The sequence below is a fragment of the Podarcis gaigeae genome (genome assembly GCF_964106915.1).
Source record: "Podarcis gaigeae genome assembly, chromosome: 14".
Taxonomy (NCBI): Eukaryota; Metazoa; Chordata; class Lepidosauria; order Squamata; family Lacertidae; genus Podarcis; species Podarcis gaigeae.
Genome location: NC_139690.1, coordinates 27,712,173 through 27,728,990, shown reverse-complemented (window position 1 = coordinate 27,728,990; position 16,818 = coordinate 27,712,173). Strand labels below are relative to the sequence as shown.

The 16,818-nt window shown below is 47.6% G+C and overlaps 1 protein-coding gene across 2 annotated transcripts in view; it reads right to left on the bottom strand.

The window, feature by feature from the left end:
* The window catches only part of ADAMTS7 (ADAM metallopeptidase with thrombospondin type 1 motif 7), a 67,766-nt gene that overhangs the window by 35,839 nt on the left and 15,109 nt on the right, over positions 1 to 16,818 (bottom strand). For both annotated transcript variants that reach the window (XM_083713050.1, XM_083713049.1), the window contains exons 10-16: positions 15,782 to 15,874; positions 14,015 to 14,160; positions 12,775 to 12,944; positions 11,318 to 11,451; positions 9,867 to 9,987; positions 8,549 to 8,793; positions 1,832 to 1,973 (exon numbers count right to left, since the gene is read on the bottom strand). In XM_083713050.1, the coding sequence (XP_083569176.1) occupies positions 1,832 to 1,973; positions 8,549 to 8,793; positions 9,867 to 9,987; positions 11,318 to 11,451; positions 12,775 to 12,944; positions 14,015 to 14,160; positions 15,782 to 15,874 (1,051 nt within the window). The remainder of the gene's footprint in view (positions 1 to 1,831; positions 1,974 to 8,548; positions 8,794 to 9,866; positions 9,988 to 11,317; positions 11,452 to 12,774; positions 12,945 to 14,014; positions 14,161 to 15,781; positions 15,875 to 16,818) is intronic.

Here is a 16,818-nt window from a genome sequence, read left to right as displayed (position 1 = left end):
CCCTCATCTCATGCTTTAATAAAACTCAGCTGTAGAGGAGGACTCTTTCCCAGTTACCCCAGTCAACAAGAGGCGGACATCAAAGGACAAGGCAAAGCCTTCTGCTTTTCTGTTTTTTAAGTTGTCTGTTTCCAAAGAGGCCTTGACCAGCTGGCGGCAAGAGAAAGGAGCACATGCAGCTGCGCAAACAGAAACCCATGTCCTTATGCACCACTGTGCATGTATTGGCACACACATTTGCAGAGAGTCAAGCATCCTGGACAAAGGGGCACAGGCAGGGTCTAAACACATCCAGCCGTGTTGCCTGTCCGATCGCTTTGATACATTTGCATTGAGAATTTATGCACTCCACAACAGCGGTTTCCTTATCCACAGGCTAGAGTGGGTGGCAGTGGCCTTTGCAAACGCCTTTCCTTGCCAGCGGAATAAATTCTCTTGCCTGCCTACCCTTCCATCTTGCACTCAGTTAGCCAGCACCTCAAGGCAGGATGCTGCATCCCCCAATTCAGGGCTCTAATTGAAGTGGCCAAACATGAAATGCATTTGGTACTTCCTACCCAGCAGTCTAGACAAGCTGCATTCTCAAGCCAGAACTGCATGCCTCTAAGCAGGGGATTATGGACACCATTAAAGGTAAAGGGACGCCTGACCATTAGGTCCAGTCTCAGATGACTCTGGGGTTGTGGCGCTCATCTCACTTTACTGGCCGAGGGAGCCGGTGTACAGCTTCCAGGTCATGTGGCCAGCTTGATTAAGCCGCTTCTGGCGAATCAGAGCAGCACACGGAAACACCATTTACCTTCCCGCCGGAGTGGTACCTATTTATCTACTTGCACTTTAACGTGCTTTCAAACTGCTAGGTTGGCAGGAGCAGGGACCGAGCAACGGGAGCTCACCCAGTCACGGGGATTCGAACCGCTGACCTTCTGATTGGCTAGCCTTAGGCTCTGTGGTTTAGACCGCAGTGCCACCTGCGTCCCACGGACACCATTAAGGGATAGCAAAATTTTCTGGCTACTTCATTAGCTAATTATTACTACCATATTCTTCTTACTACAAGGTGGACTGTTGGGGGTTGGGGAGAGGATACGCCCACTGGCCTTTCCTGCCCCACACGAAAGGCCTGATCCTGGGCTCCTAATTCACCACTGTTAGAAGACGGCTACAGAGTAGTGTCATGAGTCCTTCTGCCACCATTCATTCATTCATTTCATTTGTTCAGTGCTCTATTCAAAAAAATGCCTTGAAATCACTTAAAGCATCATAAAATGCAAAACAGCTAAAATCAGTTAAATTTATTATTATTATTATTATTATTGCAAAATATAGCAGACAAATATTTATTCAAGTGCTCAATCAGCAATACTTTGAGAGAGACAAATCCTGCACACCACTGAAACAAGAGTTCCACAAAAGAGAAGAGACTATTACAAAGTTATAATCTAAAATTAACAACCAGAAGCCTTAGAAAAACAGGAATGCCTTAGCCTGGTAGCAAAAGGCTGACAATTATGATGCCTGGCATCTTTTCCTGGGGACAGCATGCCACTGTTGGGGAGCCACCACTGAAAAGGCCTTCTCTCTCTCTCTCTCTCTCTCTCTCTCTCTCTCTCTCTCTCTCTCTCTGCATCTCCCTCAGATGCGGTCTGAAGAGAAGAGACTCTGGTGGTGACTGCAGGGCTCGTGGAAGGTTCACCTGCTTTTCTGGATTTCCCCCAACGCACAAAGTTTCTTGCTCTGGCTCCTAGGCCAGAACGTGACCACCCCCCGCCACTCCTCACCAAACGTTGAACAGTGAGACAAAGGCAAAGAAAGAGGCAGGCATCCTTACCTGTGCCACAGGTGGCTGTGCATTTTGTCCAGGGTCCATATTGCCAAAAGAATTCGGCCGGCGTGATCTCGTTCTCGTTCTCAGATTCCCTTTGAATGGTGTATTGATAGCGGACTCCTGGGTTCTTCTCCTGGAATAAGAGCTGAGAGGCAAGGAAGAACATGTTCTTAGGCAGCATCCAGCCAGACGGTATAAAAAGCGTTTAACGAAATGTGGTCCAAGTACCGAGGAAGTGTGATGATGTCCTGCCAAGAGAAAGAGGGCCAGCAGGAAAAGACCTTGAGATGCCTGCAGCAGAGGACCGGCAACTGCAAACTTACTGAAAGTTTAGGAAGTGACCAGTGTTTGGTTTTCAGAGGATCACAAGGATGTTACAATAGGGGAAGGGCCCCTCCTCAGAGCTAAGGAAAGCAGGATGGATCTGTGGGCTCCTCTTCAGCTTTCCACATGATCTGATTGTACAAAACTCACGCAGTGTTTAGACCAGTGGTACCCAAAGTGGGAGGGACATGGGTGGTGCTGTGGGTTAAACCACAGAGCCTAGGGTTTGCAGATTAGAAGGTCGGTGGTTCAAATCCCCGCAATGGGGTGAGCTCCCGTTACTCAGTTCCTGCTCCTGCCAACCTAGCAGTTCGAAAGCACGTCAAAGTGCAAGTAGATAAATAGGTACCACTCTGGCGGGGAGGTAAACGGCATTTCTGTGCACTGCTCTGGTTCGCCAGAAGCAGCTTAGTCATGCTGGCCACATGACCCGGAAGCTGTACGCCAGCTTCCTCGGCTAATAAAGCGAGATGAGTGCTGCAACCCCGGAGTCGGCGACTGGACCTAATGGTAAGGGGTCCCTTTACCTTTACCCAAAGTGGGCAGCAGCAGGCCCTGGGGGGCAATGAATTACCTAAGAGGCAAGGGGGCGCGGCAAGCAGGTGCTGGAGGTATAAATGACTGCCAGACTTTGCAAAGCTGGTATCACTGGATCAAGTTTGTCAATTCTGTTGAATGAATTAAACTAAATAGTTTTATTTGGATTTTTTTGGGGGGGGGGAGGCAATTAATTGTTATAGTTTTGAATTTTATTGTGCTATCTTGCTTAGTGTGCTGGGCAAACTGCTACTCTGAATAGTGCTTTTTACAGAGGAGAGGAACTGGGTGTGAGTTTATGGAAGTAAGAGGGCGGTGGCCCGAAACAAATTGGGAACCACTGGGTTAGACTATGTCCCATCTTTGCAGAGCATTCATTCCAATTTGTTTATGGGGCAGTTATACAACAATGAGGATTCACCTGATCTGCTCGCAGGGTGCCTGCAAAGTTTCATGTTCAATTATTCACTCATGCCACATGTTCCAGTACGTGCCCCTGTCACTTACCTAATTGCAAAGTCTGTTGTTTTGGTTTTTTTAAGGTGGCTTTGTTGCACTAGAGTGACATATTTAAGGCAGTTTCCCTTCATTTCCTCACATTCTTCAACCTGACCATTTAAATAGGTGTGTGTGTGTGTGTGTGTGTGTGTGTGTGTGTGTGTGTGTGTGATTTCAGCTCCACCCCCAGATATCAGTCTCAGCTTATCATCAAACTTTATTGGCAGGCTTATCTGCAAAGGCACACCTGCCATTGAATGTGCGACTACACAGCAAGCCGAAACCAGTTTCAAGGCTGTTTGGCTCACATCACCCCTGCGAACAGCAAGTCGGAGATAAGAGGCCCAAATCATTTCTCAGCACCCTTACAAGACGAGCTGCAGGGGGTTAAGAGCCTTGAGATGTAAAACAGCTTCTCAGATTTTATTTCCAAGCTGATTTCGGTGTGTTGTAGTGGTACGTGAATGCCCCAAGGCAGACTACCTGCAGGAGGGTTCAAGTATCAGTCCGTGGGGCACACAGCTCTGGCAAAGGCTTGCCAACTTAATTAAGGGCTTATCCACACTCACCTCCCACTCTTTCCAGGCACAGATCTGTGCTTAAAAGCTTCATGTCCAAGTGCAGGGTGTTGGGGTTTTTTGCCCCTGAGCTTCTCCTGCGATTTCGGTGCTCACTTGGGGCAAGCGTCAATTTGCACTTTCTGGGGATTGTCCCATTGAGCTTTAAAGAGCAGGTTTTCACAGGGAAGGCTCCAGAGCAAAAGAAAAAAAGGAGTTTTAAAGTAAGGACTATGGCCTGGAAAGATTGGAGGAAAGGTAAGTGTGAATTAGCCCACCCTCGAAGCTGCCGTTGTTGCCAAAACTTTGCTGCTCTTGGAATGGACTTGGGCATCGTTCCAAGAGACGTCTCAGGGTATATATTTTTAAATAACATTTTTTTAAAAGGTTTTTCAATTCCGTTACAAATCCCAGAGAATGTTCCAAGAGATTATGTGCTATAAGTCATTCCAAGGCATTAGCGTGAACATAGAAACTAATAATCTTTAAAAAGTCGGAGAAAGCAGCTTGAGACTCCCTCCAAAGTTGTTTTTTCCCTGAATAAACAAAGGCATTAACATTCATCTAACCTCTCTCTTTGAACTCTTTCCCTTCCAGCTGGCTGGCATGAGAACTTTGTAACTGCCTGAACTTGCTTTTTTCCTCCTCCCTCCCAGTCTTTTTCCTTTTGTGTCGTACCTTTTATGTCAATAAGTCCGAGTGCAAGGAGTGGGCTTATCCACACTTACCTTTCCTCCACACTTTTGAGGTGTGAAAAACTCCGTGTCCAAGTGCCCCCCCCTTTTTCCTTCTTGAAAACTCAATTGGAGCAAGTGTCAACCCACGGTAAACCTGAATTGACATTTGCTGCGATTCAGCTTTAAAGAGCAGGTTTTGGGGGACAGTTCAGACAGAGAGATTTAAAGCGTGGACATGTGCCTTGAATAAGAGGGGCCAAAGGGTAAGGGTGGATAAGCGCCGGCTTGCCTTCTTGATATCTGTAAGCCTCTCTGCAAGCTTTCTCTTGTCTGAAAAGTGAAATTTGCAAACGTATGCAGAAATCGGAGGAAGGCCGGAAAAAATAGAAACAGAGAAAATGAAATGGACAGGTTCAGCCATATTGAACAAGGGGTCGGCACTGAGTTTTCTGAGGACCAGCCAAGAAATTCCGGGGAAAGAGAGGGGGGGGGATTGAGCTTCGTTTGCTTCAGAGCTAATTCCATCAAGGTTTAAAAAACACTCCCAACTGAGAGATGGGTGTTAGGGGGAATGGGAACATGGTTTTCTGGTAGAATATTCCTCTCCAACCAGTCCTTTGGCTTATTAATATTCTACAGCCTTTTAAATGTGTCTGTGGGAAGGGAGAGGTATTATTTTGCTGTTTTGTTTTAATGATTTACTTTTATTTTTATCTTGTATTTTCTTCTGCAAAGTGCCCCGAAATCTTAAGATGAAGGGTAGCAGCATAATAATAATAATAATAATAATAATAATAATAATAATAATAATGTGGTACCTCAGGTTGGACACGGGTGGCGCTGTGGGTTAAACCACAGAGCCTAGGGCTTGCCGATCAGAAGGTCGGCGGTTCAAATCCCCATGATGGGGATCCCTGCTCCTGCCAACCTAACAGTTTGAAAGCACGTCAAATTGTAAGTAGATAAATAGGTACCACTCCAGCGGGAAGGTAAACAGCATTTCCGTGCGCTGCTCTGGTTCGCCAGAAGCAGCTTAGTCATGCTGGCCTCATGACCCGGAAGCTGTACGCTGGCTCCCTTGGCCAGTAAAGCGAGATGAGTGCCTCAACCCCAGAGTCAGCTACGACTGGACCTAATGGTCAGGGGCCCCTTTACCTTTACCTCAGCTTACATACGCTTCAGGTTACAGACTCCGCTAACCCAGAAATAGTACCTCAGGTTAAGAGCTTTGTTTCAGGATGAGAACAGAAATCGTGCGGCGGCAGTGGGAGGCTCCATTAGCTAAAGTGGTACCTCAGGTTAAGAAAAGTTTCAGGTTAAGAACAGACCTCCAGAACAAATTAAGTACTTAACCCGAGGTACCACTGTAATAATAATAATAATGTCTCCACAGTTGAAAGCAGTAATGCTTCTGAATGCCAGTTGCTGGAAACTACAGGAGGGGAGAGGGCTGTTGTGCTCAGGAATCTGGCTGGATCTTCTTTGATTGACTGACTGATTGATTGATTGATTGATTGATCTCTATTTCCCACCTTTTCCTCCAAGGAACTGAAGGTGGTGTACGTGGTTCTCCTCCCCATTTTACCCTCACAACAACCCTGTGAGGTAGGTTCGGCTGAGAGAAGGCACTGACTGGCCCAATGGTCATCTAGGGAGCTTCATGGCCGAGTGGGGATTCGAACCCTGGTCTCCCAGGTTCCAACACGCTAACCACAATAGCTTTTAAGCAAAGAACCAAAGTTATTCTTGGAACACAAAATGAATAACCTGTCAGGGCAGTGGCAAAAAAGACAGGGGAAGAAGGCATGTACCGAAAGCCCCCCACCTCTAGCCTGGCATGCCTCTGATGTCCAACAAGGTGGTGTGATTTAGGAAGAGGAGAGATCCCTGCCTGCCTGCCTGCCTGCCTGCCTGGTGGGTCTCAAAGCCAGCTCCTTTGTTTCAGAATTCACAAGCAGCTGGAGGAAGACAAGCAGGGGTCAAAAAAGGAAAAAGAATTCCTTTCCTTGTCAAGCTGGAAGGGGAAGAGAATGTTAAAGTAAACACCTCCCTGCAAGAGGGGAGAGAAAAAGAATTAGCCCTGAGAAATCCATTTAACTCCTAAAGAGCTCTCTTGGGAAGTCTGACTGCTTCCCTGGCAGCCAGGAAGACACCCACCAGACTTCCCTGCAGAAAAAAATGGTGAAGAACTGGCCATACAGGGAGGGCAGGAGCCTGTACCACTGACAGGAGGGGCCCTATGGTGGTCTCCTCAGTCATAGCAGCCTCTGGAAAGGTTGGAGGCCCTTGGTAGTGCCTCTCCTCCAGCCCCCTCGGCAAACCAGGCCAATGAACCAGATGAGGGTGATGGGAGTGACAGTTCAAGACATCTGGAGGGTTCTGAGGAATGCTGCAACAGATTTCAATTTCAGCTGGGCAAGAGAGAGGCCAGGTCCACCCACGGAAGCCAGCAAAGGCTTCCCAGATCAGCAGGAACCTCCCGAATGCCAGATGCTGCCATTTCCAAAGTAACTCGAGAGGAGCACTTTGCTCAGAACTTCACAGAGCAGCTTTGCAGAACAAAAGCGGCAAGAAGCATGGCTGGCGGGGGCAGGCAAAGCTGTGAAGATGGAGGCTATGAAGCAATAGCCAGTCTATTTACATGCTGCGTTTCCCAGAAATCTGTAGTGCTTGCTCAAAGCAGTTAACAGAAAAGAGACAAACCCAGTTCCTGAAACGACAAAGTCCTCGTTCGCAGGCCATTTTAAACTACAGGGAAACTGAACTATGGTTTTAATTTGAATCCTGGTGGCGCACATGGCGGCAATTGTGGGCGCGTGGCTTCTACCTCCCTCCTGGCGCTAACAGGCTGTTGTGAGCCAAGCCATAGTTTGTTCTAGTGCACTCTGCATGTTCATGGATAAACCACAGTTGAACTATACAGCGGTACCTCTGGTTGCGAACAGGATCCATTCCAGAGGCCCGTTCGCAACATGAAAAGAGCGCAACCCGCAGCAGCATGTCTGCGCATGTGCGAGTTGCGATTCGCCGCTTCTGTGCATGCGCGTGACATCATTTTGCGCTTCTGCGCATGCACGAGTGGCGAAACCCAGAAGTAACCCTTTCCGGTACTTCTGGGTCGTCGCGGGACATAACCTGAAAGAACGTAACATGAGGTATGACTGTAGCTTAAAATGGCATGGAAGCAAGGCCAAAGAGCCTCGTGGCACCTTAAAGTCTGACAAATCATAGAATTGTAGTGTTAGAAGGGACCCAAGCCTCATCTAGTCCAACCCCTGGCAATGCAGGAATCACAGCTAAAGAACACCTGACAGGTGGCCATCCAACCTCTCTTTAAAAACCTCCAATGAAGGAGAGGCCAACACCTTCTGAGGGAGTCTGGTACACCGTCAAACAGCTCTCAGCATCAGAAGGTTCTGCCTAATATTGAGTTGGAATCTCCTTCCTTGTAACTTGAAGCCCTTGGTTTGGTTCCTCCACAGTGGAGCAGCAGTAAACAAGCTTGCTCAATCTTCCATGCGACAGCCCTTCAGATATTCATAGATGGCTATCACATCCCCTCTCTGTCACCTCTCCTTCAATCTAAACATACCCAACTCCCTCCCCTGTTTCTCCTAAGCCTTGGTTTCTAGACCCTTGATCATCTTGGTCACTGTGATTTCTGCATTGCAGGGGGGTCAGACTAGATGACCGTGCGGGTCCCTTTCAACTCTGCAATTCTGTGAGAGCACAAATACCATACTGTTACCTACAAGAGTTTTGGGGTCTATTTCAATCAACTCTTTGTTGGCCGCGAAATAACCTTCCACTCCAGCTTGAGCTGGGAGGGGTTGTTTAAACACAAGCCAGGGATGAGCAGATTCCAGGACACGGAATCACCGAGGGCTGAAAATATGTTTATGACCCCGGCAGCCTCACAGCTGCAGTCGGAGAGTGAAGTCTCAACAAGTGCTGCTTTCCCTCATGCCGAAAAGCAGGGCTTTAGGAAGCTGCACCTGTTGAATTTCTGCTTCATGTATCTTAATTAAGTCTGCCCAACTCTGCAGCAGTGAATCCTTGACAGTGGCAGAGACTGGACCCAGAACTCACAGGTTTCATAGCCCAGCACTTGAACCCTCTGCAAGTACCTGAATCCACACTGGCTCCTCCGTGGGGCCTGGAGACGTGAGGTTCTCCCAGTTCCCAGTTCTCTCGTAGGTGAAGGTGGTCCCGGCCACCTTGTAATCGCCGTTCCATTGGATGGTCCAGCCGCCATTCAGGAAGTACTTCTCTGGATCTTCACTTCTCAAGGCCAGGAAATTCTCTGCTTCGGCCACCTCCTCGATTTGAATCTCTCGTGCACCAGCTGGGATGAGGCCAACATCAACGTAGCCTGTTCAGGGGAATCAAACTCCTCCTCAGTTGCAGGTTAACAGGACAAAAAGTACTCCTTTCTGTAAAGGGGAGTCAAAGTCCCCTTTTCTGAATGTCACCAGAGTAGTCCCTTCTTGAATGCCCACACCCTTTCCCAGAATGCCTGTCATTCCACTGTGAAAAGAAATGGCCACTGGGAGACCCAGCGCATGACTTTACCAAGGAATATTTTTTTGGTGGAGGGGAAAAAGAAGGAGGGATGTTTCTGAACAGAGCACATGAATGGGGCAGAGAAAATCCTCCAACATTTGCCAAAGGAAAGCATGTGATGTGAACACAACACTCATTGGTGGGTAATGGAAAAACCTCAAAGAAGAGAGGGACCTCTGTGAGGTCTAGCCTCCTCCACAAAACATTTTGGAATGTTGCATTTCAAAGCTCCCCCGCTGTCCCAATCCATATTATTTGTACCTCAAGCTTCCATCAAGTGAACCTTTATAACCTTGTCACAGTGCATCTAATTCCACAAATGCCAAGTTATCTGGAACTTCTCAAAGATGGATGGGGACCGAGGAGGGAAATGAGCAAGCTGGGTCCAAGAAAGGCCCCATTCAACCCTCCCCACCAACACCCCTCCATCAGTGATGTTGGCAGGTGTTGTGTATTCAGTGCTCTGTGTTTGCCTGAGCTTCAGTCTGGACCAAGGATTCTGAGCCCCTGTGTTCTGATTCGATACATGATATCCAATCACAGAACATTTCAGCATTTGGGCCTCTGCCGTTGGCCCTTAAACTCTGAGTCATGATTCGCTGATTGGAAGTTTTGACAGCCAATCATGTTTGGAGTGGGAGTGGCCCAGGCCTTCAGAAATGTATATAAGCAGTTGCTTTGCCCTTGTTGTCCAGTTCTGTTAGTTCAATAAAGGTTCTTGCTGTTATTATATAGTATAGGAACCAACCTATACTTCAGTAGGCATCCATTTATGTTCTGATCCATGTTCATTCATTGCAGGCAGTCCCATTTCCATTTCTATCCTCTGACATCCCACCTTATTCCCAACCGGGCCCCCAAATCTGGCAGAAACATCCTCACCCAGCCCATCGCTCTCCTCAAAGGTCTTCTTGACGGTCTCACAGGTGGACCCATCTCCACGGCACACACCGCATCGATCCTCCACAGCATAGGAGTCAATCTCATAGTCACAACCAACGTTCTGAAAGGCATCAGGGACGGGTGATGGGTTAGCCACCTCCAGAGCAACTGAGGGGAACTGTAGTCCAAAAACCTAGGGGCTGCTTGGGTGGGGTCGATTGGATCTTCACACTGGCTGACTTCTGAGGCGAAAATCCAGGCTTGCTCTCTGAAAGTCCAGGGCAAAAGCTCAAGGGCGCATGCATTTATTACACAGTCACTGGACTTGCAATGTGCAGGATATACATGTATAAAGAGATCATAAGTAAATGCATAAATTTTAATAGGCTGCAGGGAGGAGGAAAGACAGGCCAGCAGCCATTTTAGACTAGGTTCATGCACTGCCCAACTCATGAGAAGACCCTCCCTACCCCCAATTTCCTGTTCCTCTCTGAGAAGCCGGAAGAGGCAAAGTATGGATTGCTCTCCATCCCCATTCACCTGTCATCACTTGGAGGGTTTTGAATCCTTCTCTGGCGCACCAGTCTCTCTGATCACTTAATCCACTGGAGTCAGCGACAGGCTATTTTAAAACTCTCCAGGGGGACCTTCCTTTATCAGGAAGAGAAGTTGCCAGGCTAGGTTTGGCAGGGGAACTCTGGATTTGTTCCTTTCCTCCGGAAACCTTAGGCATCGTCAGGGTTTGCAAGAAATTCCACGCTTACTGTTTCCATGGTCTCTTTCCACTCACAGAGATCCTGCCTACCCAGGCAGTTTTGGCCACAATACAGAATGTAAAGTGGCTGGGTTCTAGATTGCACCAGTGTTCGAAACTCCCATTGTTCTAGGCGCATTTTGCGACAGGGAATTTCATTAGGGCGAGCCGTTTCTGAGCTCTGGGTGCAATACTGCGCCTAAGATTTCAGATTAAGACTTCAGAGTAGTAGGAAAGAAGGACTTTTTCTGCCTCCCCATTTCCAGCCCCTCTCTGAAGACTGGAGAAGAGATCCTCATAAGAATATTAGGGGGTTGGGCAACGGAAGGAATAGACCATGTGAAAAATGAACATCATATTTTAGCTGCAATTCATTCATTTTCAGCTTTGTATTCTTGTTATAAAAAAGGCACGCCTAGACATTACGTTGTTGTGCCCATAACCTAGGTTTAAGGGGCCATTTAGCTCCTTGCTTTCCTATCTCACTGGATTGCACCACCGCCTTGGATTGCAGGGCTGTGTCTCTGAAGGCTCTCTCACCTGACTCACCATGCCCCTGCATGTAGAATGTTAGCACAGCACACTTCAATATGCTAGATTACTACATGCAGGGATCTTCTTACAGGGCGAGGGCTAGTCTCTAAACTCTCTCTCTTCCCTCCACCCAGGGAGTCACACTTCCCTAAACCTCTCCTACCTTACAGATCCCATTAATGCACATGTCTCGGCTCGAGTTTCCTTCGTGACACGGGGTCCCGTCAATGACAGCGTCGCGGAGTTTTTCTGCAAAGTACTCGTTCTCCGGGCGACAGTGAAGTTCGCAAGGGTTAACTGCAGATGTCAGAGAGAAAAGTCCAGACGCTTGACTGCCTCTCCTCTCCTCTCCTTTCCTTAAGCCGTGTGGCCAAAGAACAGCTTGCCAGCATTAGGTATTCAATACATGAGGTGTTACACATTGCTGGTTCTATGCAGAGCTGCAGCGGGCACCCTCACTTTTGATTTTGAAGGGTTTTTTATGCTGACCAGCCTATGCAGCTGTTTAAAATGGCCATTGATTAGCTAGTCAGCTTAGTGAATGTTTTGTACTGCTCCTCATTTTAATATATGTTAATATTGCTGTACACTGCCCTGATATCTTACAAAAGGGTCATATATAAATAATACTTCTATAAATAAACACTCATTTATCTGTGGTAAGGCAGATGCTGACTCTGATGAGATCTTGGCACCTCTTTGAGACTTTCTTGTCCACACAAGCATTTGCTGGCTGCTTAAGTTTTTAGCTTAGTGTGTGCATAGCTACAGTATGGATTTTTATTTCTTATATTCCATATCCCACTTTTTTCCTCTAAGGAGATCAAGGTTGCGCCCATGGTTCTCTCCCTCCTTATTTAATCCCCACAACAACCCTGTGAGGTAGGTTAGGCTGAGAGGCAGTGACTGGCCCAAGGTCACCCAGTCAGTTTCTTGTACGAGTGGGGATTTGAACCCAAGTCTCTCAGATCCTAGGCTGATAATGATTCAATACCACCACCACCCCTCTCACACACAAAACCATGAATATAATCTCATTGAGGTTATAAGTAGATTAATTTGTGTGTGTGTTTGAACTGCTTTGCTATTGCCTGGAGGAACAGCAGCGTGGTGCAGTGGTTAGAGTGCCGAAACAGGAATTGGGAGACCAGGGTTCAAATCCCCTCACTGCTAAGAAGCTCACTGGATGACCTTGGGCTGGCAACCTCCTCTCTGCCTAACCTACCTCACAGAGTTGTTGTGGAGATTGAAAGGGGGGCAGGCAACTGTATAGGTCACCTTTAGCTCCTTGGAGGAAAAGTGGAATAGAAATGCTGCAAATAAGTAAACAAATAAATGTTTTAAATAACCACAGGAGTAATCATATCAATTCAGCAGCGGTCCGAATCCTGGACTGGGGCCTAGGAGATCAGGATTCGTAACTGCCATGAATCTAACTGGTGGCCTTGGGCCAGTTGCTACCTCCCTCAGCCTAGTCTACCTGTCAGGGTCGTTGTGCAAGTAAAATGCAGAAAACCATGTATTCCACATTTTAGAGGAAAGGTGGAATACTAATACATGCATACATGCATAAATACATTTTTGCTGGAGAGAAAGAGAGAGAGAGAGAGGTGGACTCACTGTTATTAGGGAGTGGGGTCCATTTGTACAGCTTCCCCTTGTAGACTCTGCCGTTGAAGCGGCTGCATTGGAGTTGGCGGAAAGAGGGTCCGTCGGAGGGGCAGGGCTTGGTGTTGCAAACCCTGAAGCGCTTCCTCTCCCCCAGGCAATACTTCCCACCGTACCTTGGCCTGAGGTTGGGACAGAAAGACCGATGAACACCCCCATTAGGAAGAACTATCTGACCATAAACAGCTGTTTGACGGCGGAACATAAGATCTTGGAAAGCGGGGGGCTCTCCTTCATTGGAGGGTCTTCAGCAGAGGTTGGGTGGCCAGGGAGAAAGGGAACCGCATTTCTCCTTCTCTCATTATGCTAGAACTTGTGGACATCAAAGGAAGCTGAATGCTGGAAGATTCAGGCCAGATAAAAGTCCTTCACGCAGCACACAGAATGGATGCAGCCAGGGGTCAGGGGAGGCAGCTGCCCCCCCCCATCAAGTAAATAAATAAAAATACTTAACTGAAAGTAGAAATAATCAGAATACAGTGGTACCTCGGGTTACATACGTTTCAGGTTACATACACTTCAGGTTACAGACTCCGCTAACCCAGAAATAGTACCTTGGGTTAAGAACTTTGCTTCAGGGTGAGAACAGAAATCGTGCTCCAGGGGCATGGCAGCAGCAGGAGGCCCCATTAGCTAAAGTGGTACTTCAGGTTAAGAACAGTTTCAGGTTAAGAACGGACCTCTGGAACAAATTAAGTACTTAACCCAAGGTACCACTGAGTCTGAAACTGATATGCTCGCTGATGATGTTGTGGCACATGAAAGGTACTCCCTGATGTTAATTTTTAAATTTAACTTCCTAGTTTTCAAACGACTGAAGATTTTGACAGGTTTTTTCTGAGCACTTGGGCTCAAAAGAAGGTAATTTAAAACAACAGTTGTCGAGACATTTCATTCCGAATCTGATAGACAGAGACAGACAGAGGATGAGGACAGGTGGGTGCCCACCCCCTGGCCTGGGCAACATAAACCCTGGCTACACCCATGGTGCATAGTTAACCTATGGAACTCCCTCCCACCGGAGGCAGTGATGGCCACCAACTTGGATGGCTTTCAAAGAACATTAGACAGATTTATGGACGGGATGCTGGACTAGAAAAGCCACCGGCCTGATCCAGCCAATGCTCTTCTCATGTTCTCATATGCTCCCCTCGCTCACCCCCCACTGCAAGTGGAAGGGTCAGTTACTTACGTGGGGCTGTTGCACTGCCGCTCTGCATTCTGCACGCCCGCCCCGCAGGTCCGAGAACAGGCCGCCCAGGAACTCCAGGCCGCCCAGCCTCCGTTGATGGACTCGGGGCGGTATCCCATGTGGACACATTCCCCATTGAAGCACCACTGTGGAGGAAGGGAAGAAGGAGGAGTACATCAGATGAGGCTGGCCTGCACATCCAGGCTCAGGCAAAGCCTTCTTCCAACCTGGCACTATCCAGATGTTTTGGACTACAGTGGTACCTCGGGTTACAGACGCTTCAGTTTACAGACTCCGCTAACCCAGAAATAGTACTCAGGTTAAGAATTTTGCTTCAGAATGAGAACAGAAATTGCGCGGCGGCGGCACAGCGGCAGAGGGAGGTCCCAATAGCTAAAGTGGTACCTCAGGTTAAGAACAGTTTAAGGTTAAGAATGGACCTCCGGAACGAATTAAGTTCTTAACCCGAGGTACCACTGTACATCTCCAAATTCTAACAATTGTAACAGAATTTCAATACCTTAGCAATCATATAAATAGAAGTGTGTGTGTGTGTGTGTGTAAGATTCTGGGCTTCATGTTTGGGGAGTTATTTTAGAAAACCCACAGGCAATATCTGAAAGTGCAAGCCTGAAGCAGGCAGTTTGCTCATTTTCCCTCGAACGGTCTTCCTAATTAAGTACAATGTTTTCTCCGCAAACCAGCAGAGCATGACTCACAAATTCTCTTTAACTCGTGACAGCTTTAAAAGAGGGGAAATTATGTCCTAAAAGCCTCACGACCAGAACAAATGGCATGATCCGAACCTAGAAGCTAATAGTAGAATAAAACCATTATCGTAGCCTAGAGAGCACTTTTTACGAGGTGACTCATAAACCAAATTAATAAAATAGATGTAATAAACATTATGTCCAAATGAAAGGTTGTAGAGCAGTGAGTGAGCTCTCAAGTTTGTAAAACTCTTCATCAGGCTGGAAGCTTTTTTTAAAATAAAAAGAAGAAGAAGAAGAGAGGGTTGCGGAAAAAAGGATTTTGTGAATTTTGTAAAAGCAGCCTCTCCGTCTGCAGTTTGGGATAGCTTTAAGGCAGAATTGGGAGAAGGCCCTGACAGATTTAATGAAGGCAGCCTGTGGCTGGTGTGTGAACATCTCAGGTTGCACCCAAGACCAGCGGGAGGAAGAAACTTGAGATGCTCTCCTTTAAAAAATAAAAACAATAAAGCCAAGAGTAATTTGGGTTCCATCTCCAGCTCTAATTGGAACACACTTTCTCTGCAGTGGAAAGAAAGGAAAGAGTGGCTGCCTGTATATACCGAGCAAGAGTGCATTTTATAGTCAAGTAGAAGCCAAATCCAGCAGTGGGAACACAAAAAGCTCCCTTAAATCAGATGTGACCACTCATCTATCTAGCTCAGTATTGTCTGCACAGAGGGCTTATTCACACACACCTTTTGCCCTGCACTTTTCAGGCACAGCTCTGTACTTTAAAGTTCCATGTCTGAGTGCTCCGTTCTTTTCGCCCTGGAGTTTTCCCAGTGAAAACCTGCCCTTTAAAGCTGAAGCACCACAAGTGGCTCTTGGCAAGGCGCTTCAGCACAGAGCTTTAAAGTAGCGTGGACCATGCCTGGAAAGCATGGAGAAAAGTAAAATCTCCTTAAGTTGCAATAACAGAGGTAGCCTGTGGTCACCACCCAGTGAGCTTCATGGCTGAGGGAGGATTTGAACCCAGCTCCTAGTCCAGAGGAGAAGGCGTTTGCAGGGGAATTACCTTGCCTTCGTCGCATTTGGTGCCATCGACCGCTGCGTCCAGCTTGGAGTGACACGTGTTCCCCACGGAGCACCACAGCGTGCTGCAGACACTCTGTAAGACGGGAAGGCAAAAAAAAGAGGTGAGAAGTTTTCTCTTCTTATGGGTGGAATGAGCCCCACACTGCCCTACAGAAGAGAAAAGGGGAGAAGCTCCCACTTATTCCTTTCTCATCTCCAAATCCAAGAAGTGCAGTTTCCCTGCCAATGTGGACCCCAACACTCTGGATTCTGGTCTTGTGTGAACCAAAGACCAATTTGAAAGGAGCACAGTAAGAAAGGCAATGAAATTGGCATTCTTTACATAGAACCATCAATGTACAGATGGTGCTTGATAAAGTAAAGACAAGCGAAAATGGACAGGTCCCTGTTCCAAGGACATTACAATCTAAGTCAGCCTTCCCCAATCGGGTGCCCTCTAGATGTTTTGGACTACAGCTGCCATCAGCCCCAACACAGTGTGACTGAGACCGATGGGAACTGTAGTCCAAAAGATCTGGAGGGTGCAAGGTCGGGGAAGGCTGGCCTAAACTTTCATGGTGTAGGAGGCTAGCAAGGGATAGGTGGAATGAAAGTGGGGGAAGAGGAATGGAGGAAATGCTTGTGTGGTGTAGTGGTTAGAGCACCAGACTGGGACCTGGGAGGCCAGGATTTGAATCCCCCACTGGGCTGTGGAGCTCTCCTTCATTGGCAGTTTGGTGAGCTCTCCTTCATTGGCAGTTTTTATACAGAAGTCGGATGGCCATCTGTCAAGGATTCTTTAGCTCTGGTTCCTGCACTGCAGACGGTTGGACTAGATGACCTTTGGGGGTCCCTTCCACCTTTACAGTTGTGTGATTCTATGGTCACAGTACTGGCTCTACCAGGGGTGAGCTGCTTACCCAAATCTTGGCTGAACTGGCCTCCTCTCCACTGAAGTTTCCTTCTGGAGAGAGTTTCTCGGACGAGATTAGACCCCACCCCGACCTGCATACCCTGTTTGGAATTTGATGCTGCTGC